This window comes from Lepidochelys olivacea, assembly GCF_965140295.1.
Source record: "Lepidochelys olivacea isolate rLepOli2 genome assembly, chromosome: 7".
In the NCBI taxonomy this organism is placed as follows: domain Eukaryota; kingdom Metazoa; phylum Chordata; order Testudines; family Cheloniidae; genus Lepidochelys; species Lepidochelys olivacea.
This window is the reverse complement of record NC_140417.1, coordinates 46,525,933-46,547,995: the sequence shown is the minus strand read 5'-3', so window position 1 is coordinate 46,547,995 and position 22,063 is coordinate 46,525,933. Positions and strand designations below refer to the sequence as shown.

The following is a 22,063-nucleotide window of genomic DNA, read 5'->3' as shown; positions in this document are numbered from 1 at the left end:
GTGAGTTGAATGCTAGCTCTAGAAACTGGCTTCTTAATAGCCCTGGATAGTGCCGTGTCCGTGCTGCAAGGCAAGCAGCCCCCTCCACTGCCCCACTTGTGAGCAGCTGAAACTGCTGAAACTGCGAGCAAAGGGCCCTTTGTGAGGTCAGGCCATGACCACTAGGAACCTGACAGACCACACACGTTTCACAGAGGCCACTGAACAGCCAGCAGTGCCAGTTACTTCTGGTCTCCACTGATCGTGTCCAGATTTGCTCTGGTGGCCTAGAGGCGAAACTCCCTGTATCCAAATCCTGTGGACCAGACGTCTTCTCTTAACACCGTCATTCTGCATGAAATGAAGGATCATGAAAAAAAATGGGTGGGTAACACTTGCTAGAGTCAGGCAAGTACTTTACAAGTTACCACGCACAGCTTTGCTGCTGCCCCCAGTCCTGAGCTGCTACCCCCTGCTATGGCAGCCCTGAGCTCCGCCTCACAGCTCTGCCTCTGCCCCTCAGTCCTGACCTGGCACCCCCTGCTATGCCAGCCCTGACCTCCCCCTCACAAACCCACCCTTTTCCTGCCCAATAGTAAAAGTGTGACATTGAGACCATCACATTTATTTTCTGTTTTGACTTGAACAAGGATTTGAACCTATGTTTCCAGGTCTGAGAGGCTGGGACACTGCAGCAACCCCCACTCCTCTAGATATGGAATACATTTAAATTTCTATCCACTAGGGCATCAAATGATCTTGAGCAGGGCTGATGTAAAAAGTACTAGCAACAGCGCATCATGCCTGGCAATGGCCATCTCTCAAACCCAGCACACCGAGGTCAGGAGCCCCCATCTGAATTTGCTGCATTAACCTACAGATTCAACTCAGAAAGTCTAATGAAGTGAGTGGTAAAGAGGGACAAACTCCATGGGACTCTGACTTCTTGTACTGTGTGAGACCATGTGTTAGACAGGTGACAAGTGTCAGTTTCTTCCCAGCGGAGAGGATTTCAGTGTAAAGAGCTCTCAGGAATGTGTGTGTGTGTGTGTTTGTGTGTGTGTGTGTCCTGGAATCTGCAGCGCATTAGGGATCAGTCACACTCCGTGATGTGGGTGGGATAGAGGCTCTTTGATACACTACGTGGGCACTTTGCCTCCAGCACCCTCCATCAGAGGGTATCAGCACACTTCAGACATTAGGACATTTAAACCTCTTGACACCATTATGAATTAAGTCAGTAGTGTAATGAAGTAACTAGGTGCACCACTGCCTTCTGATGGATGGGTCAACTGCATGGGAAAACTCTATACTGCCATCAGTGATTCTCCTTTCTCTGCAGTTGGAGGGGCCTGGGTTCTTGGAGCCAGAGGTTGCAAGAAGTTCTGATTGATCACAGTGTGCAACATAGAAACACTGATGAAGTTCCTACATGGCCATGTGATGCACACACAAGAGGGGGCGGAGTTAAGGCTATCCACACCTTGAAAGCTCTGTTGGTTTGCAGAAAATTGGCAATAACGCACAAGTGCTCTAATCTGAACACCACCAGAATGCCATCCTGAATGTGGTAGGAGAGTCATGGGAAGGAATCCCACTCCTCTGCCCTCTGTGTGGTGTGGGGCTCCTATGGTCCATCACAGCAGAACTGCCTCTTGTGAGCCTTAAAGAGTAGACAGCAGCCCTGCCTCACTCTTTTGCACCTTATGTCCTCCAGAAGGACTAAGCCAAGGGTTCCTCTGATGTCCTTACCTCAGCCCCTCACTTACCTTTTCCTCTGAGCTGGCCGTGCATGCTTTGTGCAGTGAATGCTTCCCTGGCTGCACATTCTAAGAGCTGGGTGAAAAGTTCTGTGTCAAATGTCTCAGGCATGCAGAGTTCGCTATGCACTGGCTCCCAACTTGGTCATTCTAAACCCATTTCTCACCTGAAGACTCAAAGATACATCTCCTCTGTCAGGGCTATTTCCAGGCCAAATGCCAACTTCTTCCCACCAGTCATTTCAGCTGTGGTGTTCTCCTCAAAAGGTTGCAGGATGATTTTTTTTTTTTAAATCATGGGATGAAACATGGTTTATCCCTTCTCCTGGTCCTTCAGAATGACTGAATTGGTTCTCCTCAAACTGTAACCAGCAAGCGCTCCATTCATCTGCAAGGAGAGAACTTCAGTCCCAAAGGCAGAAAGTATAGGAGGTTCCAGGATGCTGAAAGAGGGGACTGGGGTGGAAAGCACGGCAGTGCTTGCTGTTGCTATAATTAACACAGAAGCCAAGAAGGCGTACTCTGGGCAGAGGCCTGAGCCTAGTGTGAGGAGCAGGGTTCCAGCTGCACACATTTTCTTGCTTTTCAGAGTCAGTGGTTCATCAGAGTGGGGATTCTGGCAAACAGGCAGGAAAGCAGGCCACGTTGCTGGTTCAGCTTGAGGTGTGGCTGCCACACACTTGTCTCGCATTTCTGACCCTGGGCTTTGTCTGGAAAGAAGCCCAGCCCTCTTCCTCTCAAACTGTCCAAACGCGGCCCAGCTGCCATCTGGCTTAGTTTGCCTTGTGGCTTACCCCCACCCCAGAGAAGACCTGCCAGGCTGGTTAAGGAAGCGGGAGCCAGGCAACTTCATGCACCGCTCTTCCAAACAGTGGGCTCTCAATGGCGAGAGATCAAGGGTTGACAGTGTGGAGATGGCAAAGGTGCGAACCACCAGATAGGATCTGAACAGGTGGCATTGATAGCTAGGGATGGGTGAATCCCGAGCCACAGTCCCAGAGGCTCTCCACCCTACTGGGGCTCATGTGATACAATATTTTGTCTGGCTTAGATTTTATTCTGAGGCATCATATTCACTGGTCAAGAATCAGTCACTCAATTTGGCCTCAGGGAGGCAGTAAGTCAATCCTATGTTGTAGGTGTAGCCTGGGAGGTCCTCTCCAGTCAGTTGGGACACCTTTTCCCACTGCAATGACTGCAATGACCACAGGTACTCAGCACCTGGGGGCTCCCTGCAGCTCTTGGGCCAGACCAGACCCACGCTTGCGGGTAGAGGGGAGGTCAGATGGTACCTCCCTATGCCAGCTTGGCCCACTGCCTCCTAGCAGGATTCATCTGCCGGAGAAAGAGTGGACATGTCCTAGAAGGTGGGGATTCGCTCCATGCGGGCAAGTCAACAAAACCCCATGGTCAACACTATCAAAGGCAGACAAGTGATCTGAAAGCATCAGCATTAACACCTCCCCTTGGCCCACTGCCAGCCAGTGAGACAAGTGCAGGCTCTGTGCATTACTCAGGCCTGAAACCAAAGTGGGGAGGGATCAACACTACAACAGCCTTGCTCAAGAATGGAAGGTTAGAGACAGAGAGAGAGAGCTGGTAAGTGCGCCAGCCACAGACAATAGTTTCCAAATTATGGGATTAACAGCCACTTGTTAGAGGGAAGCCAGTTCCCTAACCTCTCCTAGGGTGGTATTAACCACCTTGGCCATCAATGGGCTCAGTCATTCCCCATTTGCGTTACAAGCTGTCAGGGGCATGGTGCCACAGATTTGAACCTCAGGGAGCAGAACTCCCAGAGACCTCTCCAGACAGACAAAGATCTGCTCCCTGGAGAGCAGCCTGCCAAGTCCTGATTCCACTGATCCTGTCCATGGAACAGATGGAAAGTTCTTTTCAGTGCAAGAGAGAGTTTTGGCAGTTGGGATTTGCCGGGTTCTCAGAGAACTCGGCATAGTTTTGATAGACACAGTTCCATCCACGGAATAGGGGAAGAGAAGAAAGCCAAGGCAACTGCCCAGCGTATGGAATGAAATTGACAAAACAGCTGAACCCTGGAAGGGCTGTGAACTCTTTACATCATGACATAGATAGAATAAAAACTGAAGTAAGAGCTCACAGCCTCATGTGTCAAAACAGCCATAAAGTTCCCCTGATCTGGACAAGACCTGCTGCCAGGCTCTCTGGCATTGAGTTATCGGGTGGACGGAACTGTGTCTGCTACAGTCGTTATTACCACATACCTGTGAGCGGTGGGTTCTCCTACCTGGCAGGTATGAAAGGCAGATGGTGAAAAGCTAAAGCAGCTCAACCAAAGGAGGAGCATGGCAGGGGTGTGTGTGCTGAGAGCAGACAGAGCCTGTTCCTTCACGTTCCTGGAACTTAGCATGCTTCCGTGTTGCCACTTTTGGGAGAAATCTGCACAGAGTGATAATTGCGATAACCGCATTGAATCTTGCCAATCAGGACTGAGGGGCATAGGCAAGACTGAGTGAGGGTCGCAGTGCTGGAGTAGCCAGGGGATTACAAGTCAGGACGGAGGGGCCCTGGCAGAGAGTAGGTGTGAGGGAAGCTTGCACAGAATGTGCCTGTTATGCCCTGTTAGCATTTCTCCAGTTTGAGCGCTGCTGCAGAATTCCTCCCTTCCTCCTGCTCCCTCCCTCTGTCCGCCTTCAGGACTCTGCCCAGACAGGTTCCTGACTCATCTCTATCACCCCAAACAACTGGAGGTTACGGGCCACGTTTTGTACAGTACATGCATTGGCTGTCCTGCTGTCACATGGGCTCTGGGCCCAGCCTTCACACTCCTGCCTCTTAAGGTCACTTCCACAAGGGATGAGATGTTAAGTACGCGTAAGGCTCACATGAACAGTACGTGCCATCCAGCGACCCATGCACACTCACAGCACAGAGGGCTGTTCCCCTCGCCTGGAAGCACCAGGGGAAACGCAGCAGGGGAGGGAAGTGGGGCAGGGAGGGAAAGGAACTCATTTATTTTTGTCTTTGTCATCTCATTTAGAGAAAGAGGACAGCTGCCTTGCCCTGAGCCCCTGCATTAACCAGGGAGCAGCCACAGCTGCTGGGGAATCCATCATGCTTCACCATAGGAACTGAAACCTCCATGGAATTCATGGAGCATAGAGAGATTTCGGCACACGTGTACATGCAGACAAGTGCACACATCTGTTTTTACAGAGGCACAGGCATGGGCCAACAGACAGAGGTATGTGTCTCTGCACACAGATGTATGCAGATGAGTATGTGCCCATGCATACTGGTACCACCCTTTACACATAACATGTACGTGGAGATGCAAGTAGCAGCACACTAATACACCACTCAAACACTCGAACAAATACACAGAGAGAGGCCCCTATCCCGATTTAGATCCAGTAAGCACAGCCCCAGAGCGACGCGCTATACAGTAGGGGGGCAGGATGGCCTGGGAATGCCTCCTGCTTATGCCCTGAGCAAGTGTGAGACAGACATAAGCTTTAGGCCACGAAAGCTTATGCTCAAATACATTTGTTATTCTCTAAAGGTGCCACTAGTCCTCCTCGTTCTTTTTGCGGGACGGTGGTCATTCATGGCCCTGTCAGTCACCCTTTCTCCAGCAGGCAAGGCCTGACTCAGTGCATGATTCACTTTTGCTCATGGAACTGGGGGGGCTCTCTGGGTGTGCCTACACTGCAATTAGACACCCACGGCTGGCCCATGCCAGCTGACTTAGGCCCAGGGGCTGTTTAATTGCAGTGTAGACATTTGGGTTCAGGCTGGAGCCTGGGCTTTGCGACCCTCCCACCTTGCAGGGTCCCAGAGTTCAGGCTGCAGCCCGAGCCACCTCAGTTAAACGCCCCACGAGCCTTAGCCTCACTCAGCCGGCACAGGCCAGCCGCAGGTGTCTATTAGCAGCATAGACATACCATCCAAGTCCCTCTTGCAGCCCTGATGAGCTCCTCCATTCTTGCCCCATCCAGACGCTGCAGTCCATCCTCAGCACGTCCAAAATGGCCACGGGGGCGTGGCAGCGCATCCTAATGCTCTCCATCCCTTCCAGCAAGGGCTGAACCTGTGGCTTCTTTAGCGCCCCCGGCTCCAGCTCCTGCTGACTCAGGAGAGCATCTGCAGGTGAAAGCAGGACTGCAGCATCAGGCCCCCCAGGAGCGTGAAGCCTGGATTTAAGCACAGGATCTGCGGCTAATCCACTCATGCCTAGCTCTCCCACATTGCAGCGCAATGCCAGCCCAATGCAGCGGGTATCTGGGGGAGGGGGAGTAAAAGGCACTGAGCTCTCCTATCTCAGGCAACCTAAGAGTGAGTCACCCACAATCTGATCTAGCAGGAGGCTCCTCTTCCAGCACAGGGATCTTTACCACCCTGTAACGCTCACAGACTGCGTGCAACCCCCTTCTGGCTGTCGCCACTGGCTGCTCCCCTGAGCTGCACCCAGCTGTTGACCCCATCATCCTGGGCATGGCCCATCTAGCTCCAAACAGGAACGTGAGCCAGCAATCTCCTGCAAATGTTGTTTCTGGATCATTTAGGAAACAATCAAGAACTGCTGAGCAGTGCAGCGCACATGGCAGGCCCCATTGGGCTGGGGGGATGGAGCAGGGAGCATGTTGTCATTGCTGTTGGTGCCATCCTACAGCTCAGAAGGCTCAAGCGCAACACTCGCTTCCATTTTGGGAGGTGATCCACAGCCTAGATCTCACTGCCAGGATACGGGTTCCCTGAAATTCAGTCGACAGCTCCTTAGCTCAGTTTCCTCCCATAACTCCTAATTACAGCCCTTGGGAGGAATTCTATGGGGTAACCCATTTGTGGTGTTTACACCCTCCACTATAGTGGTCATCTTCCACCTGTAGATGGGTACAAATCCCTCAATCAGGGATCGGCTCTAATGGAGGCGCATTGAACGATGCTACAGGACGCACAGACAAAGTCACCGAGTCTCAGCCTGCGATCCGTTGCTCCCAGAGTGCTGTCTGAGCTTGGCGCAAGGAGAGTGGCACTGCCCCGGTAGCCTGGGTGGCCAGTGGGATCGGGAATGCACGACTCCGATCAATGGCTCAAAGCCAACCCAGGTCAACAGTGATTAAGTTGTAACCATCTGAAGGCTGCTTGGTTGCCTATGTGAAAAGCCTGTCCAGTTTCAGTGCAGCTTGTGGTGGACTGGTATCTAGACAACAGCTAGTAGCTGCAGCCCGCAGCAGCATAGCTGGGAAGCTGGCGCTGTTCTACAGAGGACTCTAGTTTTCAGGTTTGAAGGGCCGTGCCATAGTTGTGGGGTGGGTGGCCAGGCCGTAAACACAGGGGGAGTGCTGTAGGTCGAGACTGAGGTGCATCTGGAGAGCTGTGGGGCGGAGGGGGCAGAAGTGCTGCTGGCCAGGTGGCGGATCATTGGCACAGAGGTGAAGGAGCTGCAGGTCAAGCAAGGGGCATGTACGGCTCATCCTGGGATCATGACCGGCTCTGCCCAGGGACACTGGTCCTTTTTCATGAGAGAGAAAATTCACCAAAATCTTGCCCCCCGTCCCCGACTCCAGAACCCACAAAGACTGGCCCGGCTCCCACTGACAGTATCCAGGTGCGTCTTCCCTGCCACAGTCCTGGCTCTGAAGCCAGACACGCAGAAGTGCCCTTGCCCGGCCGCCTGCACCCACCAGCACGCCCTGCTCCAAACGGAGTGAGAACACACTTGTCGTTCTGGACAGTTGATTACATAAAGCTGTCGGGACTGTTTAATTTAAGCTTGGATTCATCATCTGCAGCTTGTTTCCATCCACTGGACACCCGCTTCCCCCCCAGAGTACATATAAACTCTGCCTAGGACAAGCTCCCGCCGAGAGTATATTTGGGAAGAGGTTTATAGCTTGGGGCCGTTATCCCTTGTACAGGGGAGCCCTTGCTTGGTTTCTATCCTAGGGTGGAGTGGCGGAGAACCTGCTAGGCCTGCATTGCCAGGATACTGCTGGGAGAAAGATGCCCCTGCTGGAGTCCTCACTGATATGGGCAGGGCACTGCTGTGGGAAGCAGCGCCTGCTGTGGGGCCCCTAGTCAACACGTGCTGGGGAGGGGGGGGGGGCGCAGAAGCGCCCACAGCTGCATGCCCAGTTGGCTGTGTGGAGAAGCTCAAAGTGCCTCTTTGGCATGGAGTGGATGGACACTGCTGTGTGGGGAAGCCCACCAGGGAGCTGTGCTTCCAGCATAAGGACTGCCAGGGGAGGGGAGAAATCGGTGAGCCAACTTTAGTTGAAAATGATCTTTGACATTCTGTTTCCAGAACTGAAGGAGACCCTAACAAAGCAAATGCCAAGCTGGGGGAGGACTACCCCACACAGACACCATGGAAGCTAACTTCAATGCACCCCTTAATCACACAACCCTGAGCTGCCACAACGCCCTGCCCATGCCCCTCAGTCCTGACCTGCTGCACTAATAGTGCCACAAACATAGGCATTGCTGCTCCTGAAGGAACAGTGAAGCCTGGCATCCTGCCTCTGATGCTTCTGAGGAAGGTGCACAGACCTGGAGCCTTGTAATTTCCCCACCTAGCTAGTGTAATGATGGGTGCTCCTTTTATTCCTTTAAGTGCCTAGACCTTTTTGATCCTGGGTATACTGTTTGCCTCAATAACATCCTGCAGCAGGGAGTTCCACAAGTTGCATTAAAAGACTGCTACAGTAGACACTGGGAGCAAAAAAGACAGAACAAGGGCAGTAGAGAGAAAAATGGCTTTCCTAAGCCTTTTGCACTGTAAGAAGGATTTATATCCAACAATATCAAGGCAAAGAAGCATTGGCTTGAAGCTGCCTTGAATTAAGTCCTGGGATAGTATAGAGCACTACTTCTCAACCAGGAGTACGTGCACCCCCTGGGGGTACTCAGAGGTCTTTGAGGGGGTACATCAACTCATCTAGATATTTGTCTGGTTTTACAACGGGCTACTTAAAAAGCATGAGCGAAATCAGTACAAACTAAAATTTCATACAGACAATGGTTTGTTTATACTGCTCTATATATACACTGAAATGTAAGCACAATATTTATATTCCAATTGATTTATTTTATAATTATATGAAAATGAGAGAGTCAGCAATATTTCAGTAATAGTGTGCTGTGACACTTTTTATGTCTGATTTTGTAAGCAAGTAGTTTTCAAGTGAGGTGAAACTTTGGGGTACACAAGACAAATCAGACTCCTGAAAGGGGCACAGTAGTCTGGAAAGGTTGACAGCCACTGATATAGAGGGAACAGGGAATCCATTTTTGTAACTGTGCTTCCTTTGCCCTGTACCTTTTAGCAATGACTGCCCACCTGCTTTGGGTTAAATATCACTGGCTGTTTCCTTTGCCTTTTTGCAGACTTTGAGCCATGTTCACGGCTAGCACAAGTAGGTGAAAGTCTCCTGGACTCGCATCCTTTATAGCAATAGTGAACTGGCCCTCTTGCAGGGGAGGGCAGTTGTCCTCTATTATTTGGATTTCATTTTGAGGCCTGATCCTGATCCCAGTGGGAGTTTCCCCTTGACTTCTGGAGACGCAGGATTGAACCTTGGCACAGGGTATCCACCAGCCCCTTTATTTCATCCCCTGGAGGTGGAGTGTGAAACACACCAGCTCCCCCACCCAACCCACAGGGCTGTCGTTCAGGCGCAATCCTAGGCTGTGGAGGGTCAGGGCTCTGCTCCATCTGCCCCCCCCCCCGCCATCCTGCAGCCACCTAGGACCATCTTGGGGCATCAGGTCACTCAGGGCTCCCTCTCACTGCTCAGCGCTGTCCCCAGACAGGCACATTCCATTTATAGCAGCCTGCAATTACCAGCTAGCGTTTTCCCAAGGCTTCCAGCAACCAGTGAACACTGACAGGAGTCTCAGGCCAGCCCCAGCCCTGGCCTTGTGATGAGCACTGGGTTTGCTCTGCCCAAACCCCTGGGGGGGATGTGGGGAGCATGCAGGCTGAGCTCCGCTGTCTCAGCTTCCTGGCCAGGATGCTGGAACATGTGCAGGTTTTAGTCCATCAGGAAAGGGCACGATGCACATACACCCAGCTCACAGGAGAGGCAGCTCCAGGCCGAGGAGGGGGAAATGCAAGCATTGCTGTATGTAGAGGAGGATATAATATATCACATGAGATAGAACATCCGTACAATTTACTCTGGGGGGGGGGAGGGGGAACTCATCAGGACAGAATGCAGTATGTGCATCTAGCTGCCAACCTCTATGCTGTTACCCAGGGCAACCTCCCTGCTTAGCGGTACTCCAGGCATTGCCCAGGCCCAGAAGAGCCACTATGGTGGGGATACACCTGTTGCTGCTCCTGCATGGTGCTGGAACAGCACCCCCCCACACACACACACACTTCCTTTCTTCACTACTGTTGCTCATTTTATTTGTTGCCCCCGAGCCTCTCTTCTTCCCCCTTGCAGAGGGGACAGGTGGCCCAAGCAGCAGCCGCTCTGGGGGGATGGCAGGAAGAAATGTGGTCATGAGGGTGGAAAATGGCTCTTTGATGCCAGCCTTTCAAAGCCCCGGCACTGAAGTGGTGAATCAAAGGAGAGAGAACAGTAATGGTCTGGCTACACTGCAATTAAAACCCCACAGCTGGTACAGGCCAGCTGATGCAGACTCCAGAGGCTCCAGCTAAGGGGCTGTTTAACTATGGTGTGGTCCTAGAGCCTGAACATCTACATCATCCACCTATGAATTGTGGGAGATGTCCTCTGACCTTTCTGGGTGCGTGGTGGGGAAATTGTGGGAAGGAATTGGAGGACTAGTGTCACTCAAGAAGTATTAACCTGCATAGAATATCAGGGTTGGAAGGGACCTCAGGAGGTCATCTAGTCCAACTGCCTGCTCAAAGCGGGACCAATCCCCAATTTTTGCCCCAAATCCCTAAATGGCCCCCTCAAGGATTGAACTCACAACCCTGGGTATAGCAGGCCAATGCTCAAATCACTGAGCTATCCCTCCCCCTCCTCAACATGACACTGTGAGCATGTTAGCAGCTGTGCGGGGGCAGGGGGGGGGGAATTGTGTTCTCTCAGGCTGTACCCATCCACCCCCCCCAGGCGAGGCAAACCAAGTAAAAAGCACTGGAGTTAAGGGTGGGTGTGTGACAGGTCCATCTGCCCCGCTGTAGCCACTGCCTACACCAATGGGAAGGGATTCTCCCATTGGCACAGGTAACCCACCTCCCCAAGAGGTGGCAGCTAGGGCAGGGGAAGCATGGTCTACACCAGGGATTAGGTCAGCAGAGATCAGTCTCTCAGGGGTGTGGATTTTTCTCCCTCCTACTGTAGACCAGGACCCAGTACTGCAAACATTGTCACATTGCTTGCACACATGCCAGTGCTGCTGCAATACAAGCCTATCTCTGCAGGACGCTCCCATGCACAGGGTCTGGCTGCCTTGCCATCTGGGCAAGATGCAAGAGGTACCTTTTTGAGCAGGCTTTTCAATAGCTGCAGCCTGCAGGCATTAGATTGCCCGGCTAGTGCACTCTGTGATCTTGGGATTCCTCAAGGACAGAGGTGACTATGCTGAGGGAAGGGGGACACCTGCTCCCCATCCCTTGGAAACTGTTTGGCTCTGCTGTAAAATGACTGAAATCCTATAGGGATGGGCACCTAAACATTCGGGCATCCTAAAAACATCATTAATGATGCCACAGTGCAGCACTGTGGGCAAGTCCCTTTCCCTTGCACCTGGGTTTACTTAGCCAGCTTGAGCTCTACAGAACAGGGATTGTCTCTGCATAGTGCATAGCACAACAGGGCCCTGATCTTGGCTGAGGTCCTCAAGGTGCTATTTTAATAGCAAATGAATAATGATGAAAAAAGGAAGAAGGAGGGTCCAGGGAACTACAGGCCACTCAGCCTCACCTCAATCCCTGGAAAAATCATGGAGCAGGTCCTCAAGGGATGAATTCTGAAGCACTTAGAAGAAAGGAAAGTGATCAGGAACAGACAGCATGGATTCACCAAGGCAAGTCATGCCTGAGTAACCTAATTGCCTTCTATGACGAGATGACTGGCTCTGTGGATGAGGGGAAAGCAGTGGATGTGTTATTCCTTAACTTTAGCAAAGCTTTTGATACAGTCTCCCACAGTATTCTTGCCAGCAAGTTAAAGAAGTATGGGCTGGATGAATGGACTATAAGGTGGATAGAAAGCTGGCTAGATCGTCGAGCTCAACAAGTAGTGATCAATGGCTCCATGTCTAGTTGGCAGCTGGTATCAAGCGGAGTGCCCCAAGGGTCAGTCCTGGGGCCGGTTTTGTTCAATATCTTCATTAATGATCTAGAGGATGGCGTGGATTGCACCCTCAGCAAGTTTTCAGATGACACTAAACTGGAAGGAGTGGTAGATATGCTGGAGGGTAGGTTTAGGATATAGAGGGACCTAGACAAGTTAGAGGACTGGGCCAAAAGAAATCTGATGAGGTTCAACAAGGACAAGTGCAGAATCCTGCACTTAGGACAGAAGAATCCCATGCACTGCTACAGACTAGGGACCGAATGGCTAGGCAGCAGTTCTGCAGAAAAGGACCTAAGGGTTACAGTGGACGAGAAGCTGGATATGAGTCAGTGTGCCCTTCTTGCCAAGAAGGCTAACGGCATTTTGGGCTGTATAAGTAGGGGCATTGCCAGCAGATCGAGGGATGTGATTGTTCCCCTCTATTCAACATTGGTGAGGCCTCATCTGGAGTACTGTGTCCAGTTTTGGGCCCCACACTACAAGAAGAATGTGGACAAATTGGAAAGAGTCCAGCGGAAGGCATCAAAAATGATTGGGGGACTGGAACACATGACTTATGAGGAGAGGCTGAGGGAACTGGGATTGTTTAGTCGGCGGAAGAGAAGAATGAGGGGGGATTTGATAGCTGCTTTCAACTACCTGAAAGGGGGTTCCAAAGAGGATGGAGCTAGACTGTTCTCAGTGGTAGCTGATGACAGAACAAGGAGTAATGGTCTCAAGTTGCAGTGGGGGAGGTTTAGGTTGGATATTAGGAGAAACTTTTTCACTAGGAGGGTGGTGAAGCACTGGAATGGGTTACCTAGGGAGGTGGTGGAATCTCCTTCCTTAGAAGTTTTCAAGGTCAGGCTTGACAAATCCCCTGGCTGGGATGATTTAGTTGGGATTGGTCCTGCTTTGAGCAGGGGGTTGGACTAGATGACCTCCTGAGGTCCCTTCCAACCCTGATATTCTATGCTTATTAAGCAATGATTCTGCCACTGACTTGCTGTGTGGGTTTGGGATTCTTTGTGCCTTTCCATACTGATTGTACTCCCCCATCAGTCCAATGAGCCTGACCCTCAGGTTTAAAGCCCTCTGTACAAGGAGTTCCGTAGTTCAGAATGCTCCTGGTTGGGTGGGGCTGTGAATAGGAATGGGAGGGTGGGATTTCAGCCCCACTCCTACAGGGATCAGCTGTTGGAGAATTGATGGAGCTGGAGAATTGATTCCCTTTAGATATTGCCTAACAGCTTGTCCACAGGGGGGGATTTGTGCTGCTCTTCCCACACCAATGCAACACCACACGTGCAAGTGGTTTTTACAAAGGTGCAGCATGCCTGCGCTGGGGTTTGTCCCACAACTCCTCTGCTGGTGCCAGAGTTTCTATTGCCACTGATGCAATTAATTCTCAGATGCAATTAATTCTTTGCTGGCCCAAGCCAGCAAAGCCGAGTGGATTGTTTTTTAAAAAGATTTTTTTTTTTGAAAAAATTTTAAATTAGATTTTTTTATTTAAAATCAGACATTTTTTATTTTGTTACTTACATTATAGCATTTTTCTTTTTAAAAATAAACCTGTTTAAAAGGAAATCTGATTTTAACCCAAAATATGTTAAGGCCGAAACTTATTGGCGTTTAGTTGTAAATGCGAAACATGCTTTGATAAGAGATGTTTATGTGGCCAAAAAGTTTAAAGTTGTTTTGTTTAATAAAAATAAATTGTATTTGCCATTGTGTGTTTAATTCAATTCCAGTTACCATCCTAATGCAGCTCGGCCCAAACAATGAGCCAAAAGCTAATTCTGCTGTAAATAAGCAATATATCATTCACCATTTCCAAACATACTAAAAGTGTACAAGTAACAAGAATCTGAAAATAATAAGCTACAGAATTGCTTAAATAAATGTTTATAGTTATTGTGTACCCTCCGACGTAGCAAAAAGTTGTAACGTGTCTAGTGCAAAGACTCTAGTTTTAAATCAACATGTTTTAAATGATTACATCAACCAGTGAGAATGCACATTTCTTTAGGAAGTAACTGAAATGCAAATGGAAAAGTTCATTATAACCAATGAGTTAAATCAAGGCTTCCCACCTGATGATTTAAATCATGATTTCAATCACTGACTTCAATCACCTTGACTTAAAACAATCTCCCAGGCAGCAGTGAGAACTGCAGGGGCTCAGCACATGCAGGCCAAGAGCCCAGATTGTTCAGCCCTGCTAAATGCATGGCCCAAAGAGATGCAAAATTCCTTCCTTTCTGTTTTCAGCTGGAAGCGGCACCAGAATCTCTCCCAGCAGAACATGCTCCCTGGAGGGAGGAGCAGCTTTCCCTGCTGAGAGAGGAGCCCCCGGCCAGAGAATCCACCAACATGCCAGCCCTGGTCTTTAGCAGGCGGCACCTCTCCACTGCCCCTGCCCTGCTGACTTGGATTCTCCTGCTGAGCATTGGGAATGGTGGTGCCTGGAAGCAAGGTGTCCCTCGCCTTCGCCTCTCATACAAAGGTAGGGGGGAGCCTGTGGCTGATCAGCCCTGCAGTCAGAGCCAGGATTTCCTTGGGGTTCATGCCCAGTTCAGAATGATCTAGAAGTAGCATCAGGTAGCCAAGCTGACTGGCAGCTAGTGAGGCCAGGGCTGGTGGGAATGGGTGGGGGGAGGAGGATCTGGACTATAGGGTTTGGGTAGGGCCAATGTCAGCCCTACAATGGGGCTTCTTGCCCTGCAGTAGTTGTGGCCAGTGAGGCACCAGAACCCGACAGAGGCTGAGCTCAGCTGACTGCAGTATGGCCTGGGGGGACACCAGCATGGCCAGAGAGCTCAGAAAATGCCACTACCCCAGGGGGCTCAGGCAATGCCCATCTATCTGCTGCTGTCAAGGATGGGGGTTGGAAAGGGAATGGCCCAGAGGGGAAGTCTCGGGCTGCCCTTGGGGCACAGGAGGGGATCTAAAAATACCCCATTTCACCCTGAGACTCAGCGTACAGTGCTTTATAATGTTCCATGTACTGTGTAACGCACAGGGGCAGGGCCAGCCCTCACCATGGGGAAACGTCACACACTGCAGGAGGCCTTGGGCAACCTCTAGCTACACAGGCCACACAACAAAACACGTTGTTCAATTGCATGGGGGAAAGCGTACGGACTTCAGTGTGAGGGCGGGAACAGAGTCAGCCTGAGTTCACCTGGGAGGAAGCATGTCTAGTGGTTAGAGCAGGTCATTGGGAATCTAGAGAGCCAGCTTCTGCCACTGACTCAGTGCATCGCCTCAAGCGAGTCACTTAACTCAGCTTTGTGAGGCTCAGTCAACCAAGACCCAATACATGGATGCATCCGGGGTATGCATGTGGTACAGAGCTCTGTGGGGGCTCCCTGCAACCCCCACCCCAGGACTCTTATGGTGGGCCAGGGAGGAACTGGGGGATCTGCAGGCTACACAGCTCCACTGCCCAGCACCCTGCAAGGAAGGAGCGATGGCGGCCCAGAGAGGTAGCAGCAGCTATGGAGCAGAGTCATTGCTGCACTACGGCCTGGGGCAAGGGTTCCTACTCAGTGCCCAGCCTATTTACTCCAGCTGTGTGGGGGGGAGTGAGGATTCACCCTTCGTGCTGCCGGAGTTTTAGCTCTCGTCACAGCCCCAAATTCTTCTCTGTAGGGGTGAGTTCACACACCACAGCGTCAGCCCTCGGCCTCTCTGCTGAGGCTCCCAGCACAGCGGCGGGTTTGTGAAATGGGCACACATCCACAAGGAACTGGACTGAAACCCTCAGCTGGTCTCACAAAGGGGCCACCAGACAGGCATCATGCTGAGTTCCTTTTAGGGACACAGGGATTGCCAGACTGGCTCACTCCCGAGGTCCATCTAGCCCAGCGAACTGGAGGCCAGCACCAGATGCTGCAGAGAAAGGTGCAAGAATCTGGTGCTTGGTAGTGAGAGCTTGGCTCAAACCATGGGGGCTAATATCACTTCCAGAAGCTTTGCTCTCAGTTATGTTAACTAGCTAGCCTCGTTATCCATATAGACAGTTCTTAACTTCCTGGGGCAAGACAAGCTGATTGTACATTGGGGGAAAGCTTGGGTCAGTTTTGGATTTCCCACCTTTCCGTTTCATTGACGGTCCCCTTGTTCACGTGTCATGAGGCAGAACAGAAGTTTCCAGTCTCCCTTCTCTATCCCTGTCAAGGTTCCTTCCCCACTCTGAACTCTAGGGTACAGATGTGGGGACCTGCATGAAAGACCCCCTAAGCTTATTCTTACCAGCTTAGATTAAATACTTCCCCAAGGTACAAACTTTGCCTTGTCCTTGAACCCTATGCTGCCACCACCAAGCGTTTTAAACAAAGGACAGGGAAAGAGCCCACTTGGAGATGTCTTCCCCCAAAATATCGCCCCCAAGCCCTACACCCCCTTTCCTGGGGAAGGCTTGATAAAAATCCTCACCAATTTGTACAGGTGAACACAGACACAAACCCTTGGATCTTAAGAACAATGAAAAATCAATCAGGTTCTTAAAAGAAGAATTTTAATTAAGGAAAAGGTAAGAGAATCACCTCTGTAAAATCAGGATGGTAAATACCTTACAGGGTAGTCAGATTCAAAACATAGAGAATCCCTCTAGGCAAAAAACCTTAAGTTACAACAAGACACAAAAACAGGAATATACGTTCCATTCAGCACAGCTATTTTACCAGCCATTAAACAAAAGGAAATCTAACTCATTTCTAGCTAGCTTACTTACTAACAGAAGTTCTGAGACTGCATTCCTGATCTGTTCCCAACAAAAGCATCAAGCAGACAGACAGACCCTTTGTTTCCCCCCACCTCCCGATTTGAAAGTATCTTGTCTCCTCATTGGTCATTTTGGTCAGGTGCCAGCGAGGTTACCTTAGCTTCTTAACCCTTTACAGGTAACAGGATGTTGCCTCTGGCCACAAGGGATTTTATAGCACTGCATACAGAAAGGTGGTTACCCTTCCCTTTATATTTATGACAATCCCATTCATGGTTTTATAGCCTTTCATAGACACGTAGGGCTGGAAGGGACCTTGAGAAGTCCTGCACTGTGGCAGGACCAAGCAAACCTTTATTACATCCCCTCCTATTCATCTCCTTTCTAAGGAGACAATCCCAATCTTTTCAGTCTCTTCTGAGGAGAGCTGTTCCAGGCCCCTCCCTGAACCCCTGCTAATTCTGCAACTGGACCACATCTGCCCTTGACCTTCTTTCAGCTAGTGACATAAAGATGATTTGTCTAGTTATTTATACTGCACTCATCACCGGGGTATGCAAGCACCCATCCTAATGGTGCGATATTTCGATGCCACAGCTACTGACAATACTCTTACGTTCATGTACCACATAGCCCCTTTCAGCCAAAAGGATTCTGAAGCATTTTACAGACTCTGTGGAGGGCTCCAAGGCCCAACAATGATATGCAGCCACCTCTGGTATAGAATGCACTAGCTCGTGAACAGCACACAGCAAAACTACACAACAGCTTAGAGGATGGGGGAGTGAAGACTAATCTGCATAGCTTACTCATGAGTTGGGATCCAGCCAGGCTGCTGGAATTCAGCATTCCTGCTCAGGAAAACCAGCATGGGCTTGTAAGGCAGAGGCCCAACTCACCAGCCAGTGCCTCCGAGACCTCGCAGCCTTCACTGCCTTTCAGTCTCTTTTCTTCAGGACTTGGCTTCTGCTTTTTCCAAGTAAAACAGTTTAACCTTAGCTCCACATGTAAATCAGGACCTTCCCCTGACCCAGGGTCTCCTGTTGGCCGCTCTCCCATGCCCCAGGCCTTTTGCCTGGGAATTAAGGCAAGCTGCTCTACTCCCTTCTGCTGGAGATGGCTTTACACCCTCAGGCCGCCCTTTATACTCCCGCAGGCCTGGCTCTGAGTCACAATCTTCTCCTACGTGACCGCCTACAGCTCAGCCTGAGTCAGGGCTCTTTAATGACAAAGTGGTCGGGATGCTCTCTGATTTTCACCCAGCAGCATCATAGCACACCCTAGCTCCATGCTGGGCCATTGGATCAGTGCAGACACAGATGAGCACCACTTACTGAACTGCCCCACCAGCAATGCTACCATAGCCAGGCTTCCTTGGAGGCCTCCCATCCAAACTCCAGCCAGGCACAAGCCTGCTTAGTTCACACTAGCTGAGGACAGTGGTTCTGCTGCAGGAAGAACTCGGATGACGGTGGTGGCCTCAGGGCAGAGGTGAGGACCACGGGTGGCATGTCAGGGCAGGGCAGGGATGACACCTGTGACCATAGGTCTCCTCTCACTCCCAGAGAAGAGAGCCAGTTGCTTGGCTGTCTAATTGAGGTGCAAGGGGGACTTAGACTGGATGCTCATCAAACACAGAGCTCCTGGACGCCAAGCCTGAGGTAATGGCCCACTGGCTGTGGTCTAGGGGTGATACGCTCTCAGTTCAGAACTGACTGGGCAGAGACTGGCACTCAAGCCGGGAGATGCCTTGGGGGTTTGTGGGGAGCCACCAGAACTCAGGCTTGAAACCAAGGACCACAAGGGAGTGGGGGGAGAAGTTGGCCCTGGTCAGGGCTGCCTGCACACACTGTCTGCCACGCAGCATCCGGTGAGGAAGCACAATGCTCCAGAGCAGGTCACCGCTGGGTGATTGCCAGCATCGATAACACGTCTCAGAAACACAATGGCTAGATCTTCCTTTCCTTGGCCAGGCGGGAGCAGAGATTGTTTGGAGGAGAGGACCGAGGAGGGCTTCCTTCTTCAAAGCCAGAACAGCCCTCGTGCTGTGGGCAGAGCTGGGAGAGGAAGCTCCCAGCCTCAGGCCGGCTTGGGGACAACGCAGACAATGGCAGGAGGTGTGACTCACAGACTACACGTAGCAGGGTCAAGGCCACAACGGCCTGACAAGTCTAGGTTTCAAAAACCCCAGAGGAAAGAAACCTCCCAGACTCCCTCCGCCCCAGAGCCTCTTGGGAGCTGAGCTATCGTCAGAGCCCCGCAAGGGGGAGGGGCGTGGGCTGAATGGGGGTGGGGAGAAACACAGACAGGCTTTCAGAAAGGAAATGACAGACCTAAGGCAGGGAGAGCAAAGGAAGGATGGTGCACAGGGGAACACGGCGCAGAACAATAAGGCTAAGCAGCAATATGACCCCTCACACCATGATAACGCCATCAGACGGCTTATAATAGAATGCCGGCCTTTCTGAGAAAATCCACGCAACTGCTCCTGTGACAGACGTGGGAGGGCCTGAACTAGGAACCTCCAGAGCTGAAAACATAAGCTGCCTGAACTCTGGGGCTGCTGCAACACCTCGTATCCCATTGATAGTCACAGCGGGGGACCCGTACCACATGCAAATCAGTAAGGTACATTACTGGACGGGAAGCACTCCCAGCTTCTTGGTGTTTGGCCTGCGCTGATCGGCATTCAGAAAGTGAATGCTACTTCAATCTGCTTCAGACAGGCCAGCGCTGAAGCCAGCTGAAATCCTGGACTGGGCTGTGTCTTTCTATCTGGGATGGTGTCGTTACTCTGGGCTTATATATCAGCAATGAGGTTACACCTTAACACTGCGTGGTCTGCTCTTAACGTAGAGGGCTGAACGTTCCAGGCGACTGGACGTGGGCTGCAGAGCCCTTTGCCTGCAGGTCACTGGTTCACAGATTGTTAGGGGCTGGACGTTGTTACCATTGGCTGGTTGGTTGGTGGTGTAGGCACACAGTGTGTTCATGGGCCTCATTCCTGTTCCCAGCAGGCAGTTATCCGTATCACACACCACTAAGTGGCCCCAATGGACTCCTTTCACACTGGCAGCAAAAGGCTTGATTCAAATCCAGACTGTCCCCAGGCTTTTGGGGTGTTCGGCTCAGGGTTTCAGTGCTGGCCCGTCTGCGATGGGGAGAGAGAGAACGCTCTCCGAGAAGAGCAACACTTCAGGCCCGGGAGGCACTCGGATGCCCTCGTGGTGAGCACAGTTCAGGGGAAGGTTGGGTAGAGATGCTCAGCAGGCTGCAGTGATTATGGGGGACCTGGCCAGGAATGTAAATATGCTTGAGGGGATACCGATGCCTCATCTGCAGATAAGGAGCGGGTACCTGGGCTCTCCCAGCCACACACAGTGGGGATCTCCCTGCTCCACCCCTTTCCCAGCCCCCTCAGACTTCCTGTTTAACTGAACAGTTCCCTGCCCAGGTTTGTTTCATGAGTAGGACAAACTGGGTCAGATTCCCACCCACCTCTTCATGAAGGGAATGGGACAAGCCAAGCTACAGGGAGGAGGATGTGAAACTAGAGATCATGGCGATGAAGTTAATGCTGCAAGTGCGGGACAATTCATCCTGCCTGGAAGCCAGATTGAATCTTAGCCCCAAAGAACACAGCGGGCCTGAGCGAACCCCATCATGAATCCTGGCTGACCTCTCCCCTGCCCACGAGGGAGGTCAGAAGGTGAAGCAGTGCTAATGGGAGCATCCTGGGCTCTATCGCCCTAGGGACCTCATTGCATTACTCTGGTTAATTAAGCAGGGTGGGGGAGTGTATTGGATAAACCTTTGACCTGCCCCTGCCCCTCACTCTGTTCTGTATCCTCAATGGACCTGGCCTACATTTCACTCTGGGTGAGCAGGGTCAGGGGAGCAGCCCTGCCTCCAAGGAAACATCCAGCCTTTTCAGAGGCCGGTGAATGCCTTGTGGCTCTGGGTCCTGCCCAGCTCCCGCCTGGGGTCACTCACAGGGCAGCGATCATCAGCTTGGGGGAGGGTGAGTTCCCCACTCTGGCTCATTCGGACTGTGCTCACCTGCCCCGTTCCAACAAACACTCCAGATTCCCTAGGCAGATTTGAAAAGTTTTGTCCTTGGCATGGGGGTGGGGAAAGCACACAGAGGTCGCCAGGCTGCAGCCAGGTAAACGGCACTGGAGATACAGCTAGCAAGTGATGATGCCAGCCGTAAGAAAGTGCACGGTGAAGAATGCCTCCCCTGGCTAGTTATAGGACACTCCCAGCAAGAATGGTTAGTGCCAAGGAACTTCCCTGGCTCGCTGTGTATGAAATGACAGGCCCGGTCATTAGCCAGGCTGAGCTGGGCTGAGCCGGGGAACTGATTTGCCATTGAACTGCCTTGACTGAAGCTTTCTCTTCGTACAGAGACTGAGAACCAGCACCTGCCTGCTGCAAATGCTGCGGCTGCTCCTTGCCCTGCTGGGCTGAGCAGATGTCAGTGGAATTTCCAGCTCGCTGCAGTTGTCCTGAAGAAAAAGAGGTCCTGGCTTCCCCTGTCCCCTGGGAATGGGGCGACAGGGAAAGAGAAATAGTCTACAATCCCATGGCCTGTTTTAGCATGTCTCTCCATGCATCCCATCTCAGGCACCCGTGCCCCCACATACACAGATCCACACCTGCACAGACACATGCTGGCGTGCTTGCTTCCCAGACAACCAAGTTCATCCCATCTTTGTGGATTTCAAGGTCCTGCACAGATTCTCCCAGACCTAGGACTCGCATCTCATCTCCTACGCATCCCCAGCCCCGTCACTCAGCCAGTAACGCCTGCCTCGTCTCCTCTCTTGTTTCCTTCTTCCACTCCTGTCTTCTGACCTTCCCCCAAGCCCCTTCAGCCTCGCATGACCTCGCAGTGCAGTGGGCCAGCACTCTCGCCTCAGTCAGATTCCTCCAAGAGACATAGGAAAGTGATTGGTTAAGGGTTTTAAATGCCCTAAGGTGACTCTTCCCTCTGGGCCTCCCATCACTTCTTGTCTGTTTGCATCAGTCTTCTACTGAGTAACCTCTCCAGGGCAGCGGCTGCTTTGACGTTTGGGTTTTGTACAGCATGTGGTCAGCACTTAATCAGAGCAAAACTCCATGCACATCCCTGGAACAACAGGGGGTGGATTTGGCTGTGTCCCCCAGACTGATACATGTCTCGTTAATGCCCATGCAGCCCCCTATCCAGGCTCAGGCTAGATTGGGCAATGTTTCAGGGACGATTAGCCAAGGTGGAAGATTTCCCCCACCCCACCCCGAGCACCCCTGGAACTCAGCCAGGAAGGGGGAGCCAGACAGGCTCAGAAGTGTCCCCACAGGTGAAGATG

The 22,063-nt window shown here is 51.6% G+C and overlaps 1 protein-coding gene across 1 annotated transcript in view; it reads left to right on the top strand.

The window, feature by feature from the left end:
* The window catches only part of LOC311523841 (semaphorin-3D-like), a 45,233-nt gene that overhangs the window by 6,518 nt on the left and 16,652 nt on the right, over positions 1 to 22,063 (top strand). Inside the window, exon 2 of the mRNA XM_084634276.1 lies at positions 14,255 to 14,489. Coding sequence (XP_084490402.1) covers positions 14,357 to 14,489 — 133 coding nt within the window. The 5' untranslated portion in view covers positions 14,255 to 14,356. The remainder of the gene's footprint in view (positions 1 to 14,254; positions 14,490 to 22,063) is intronic.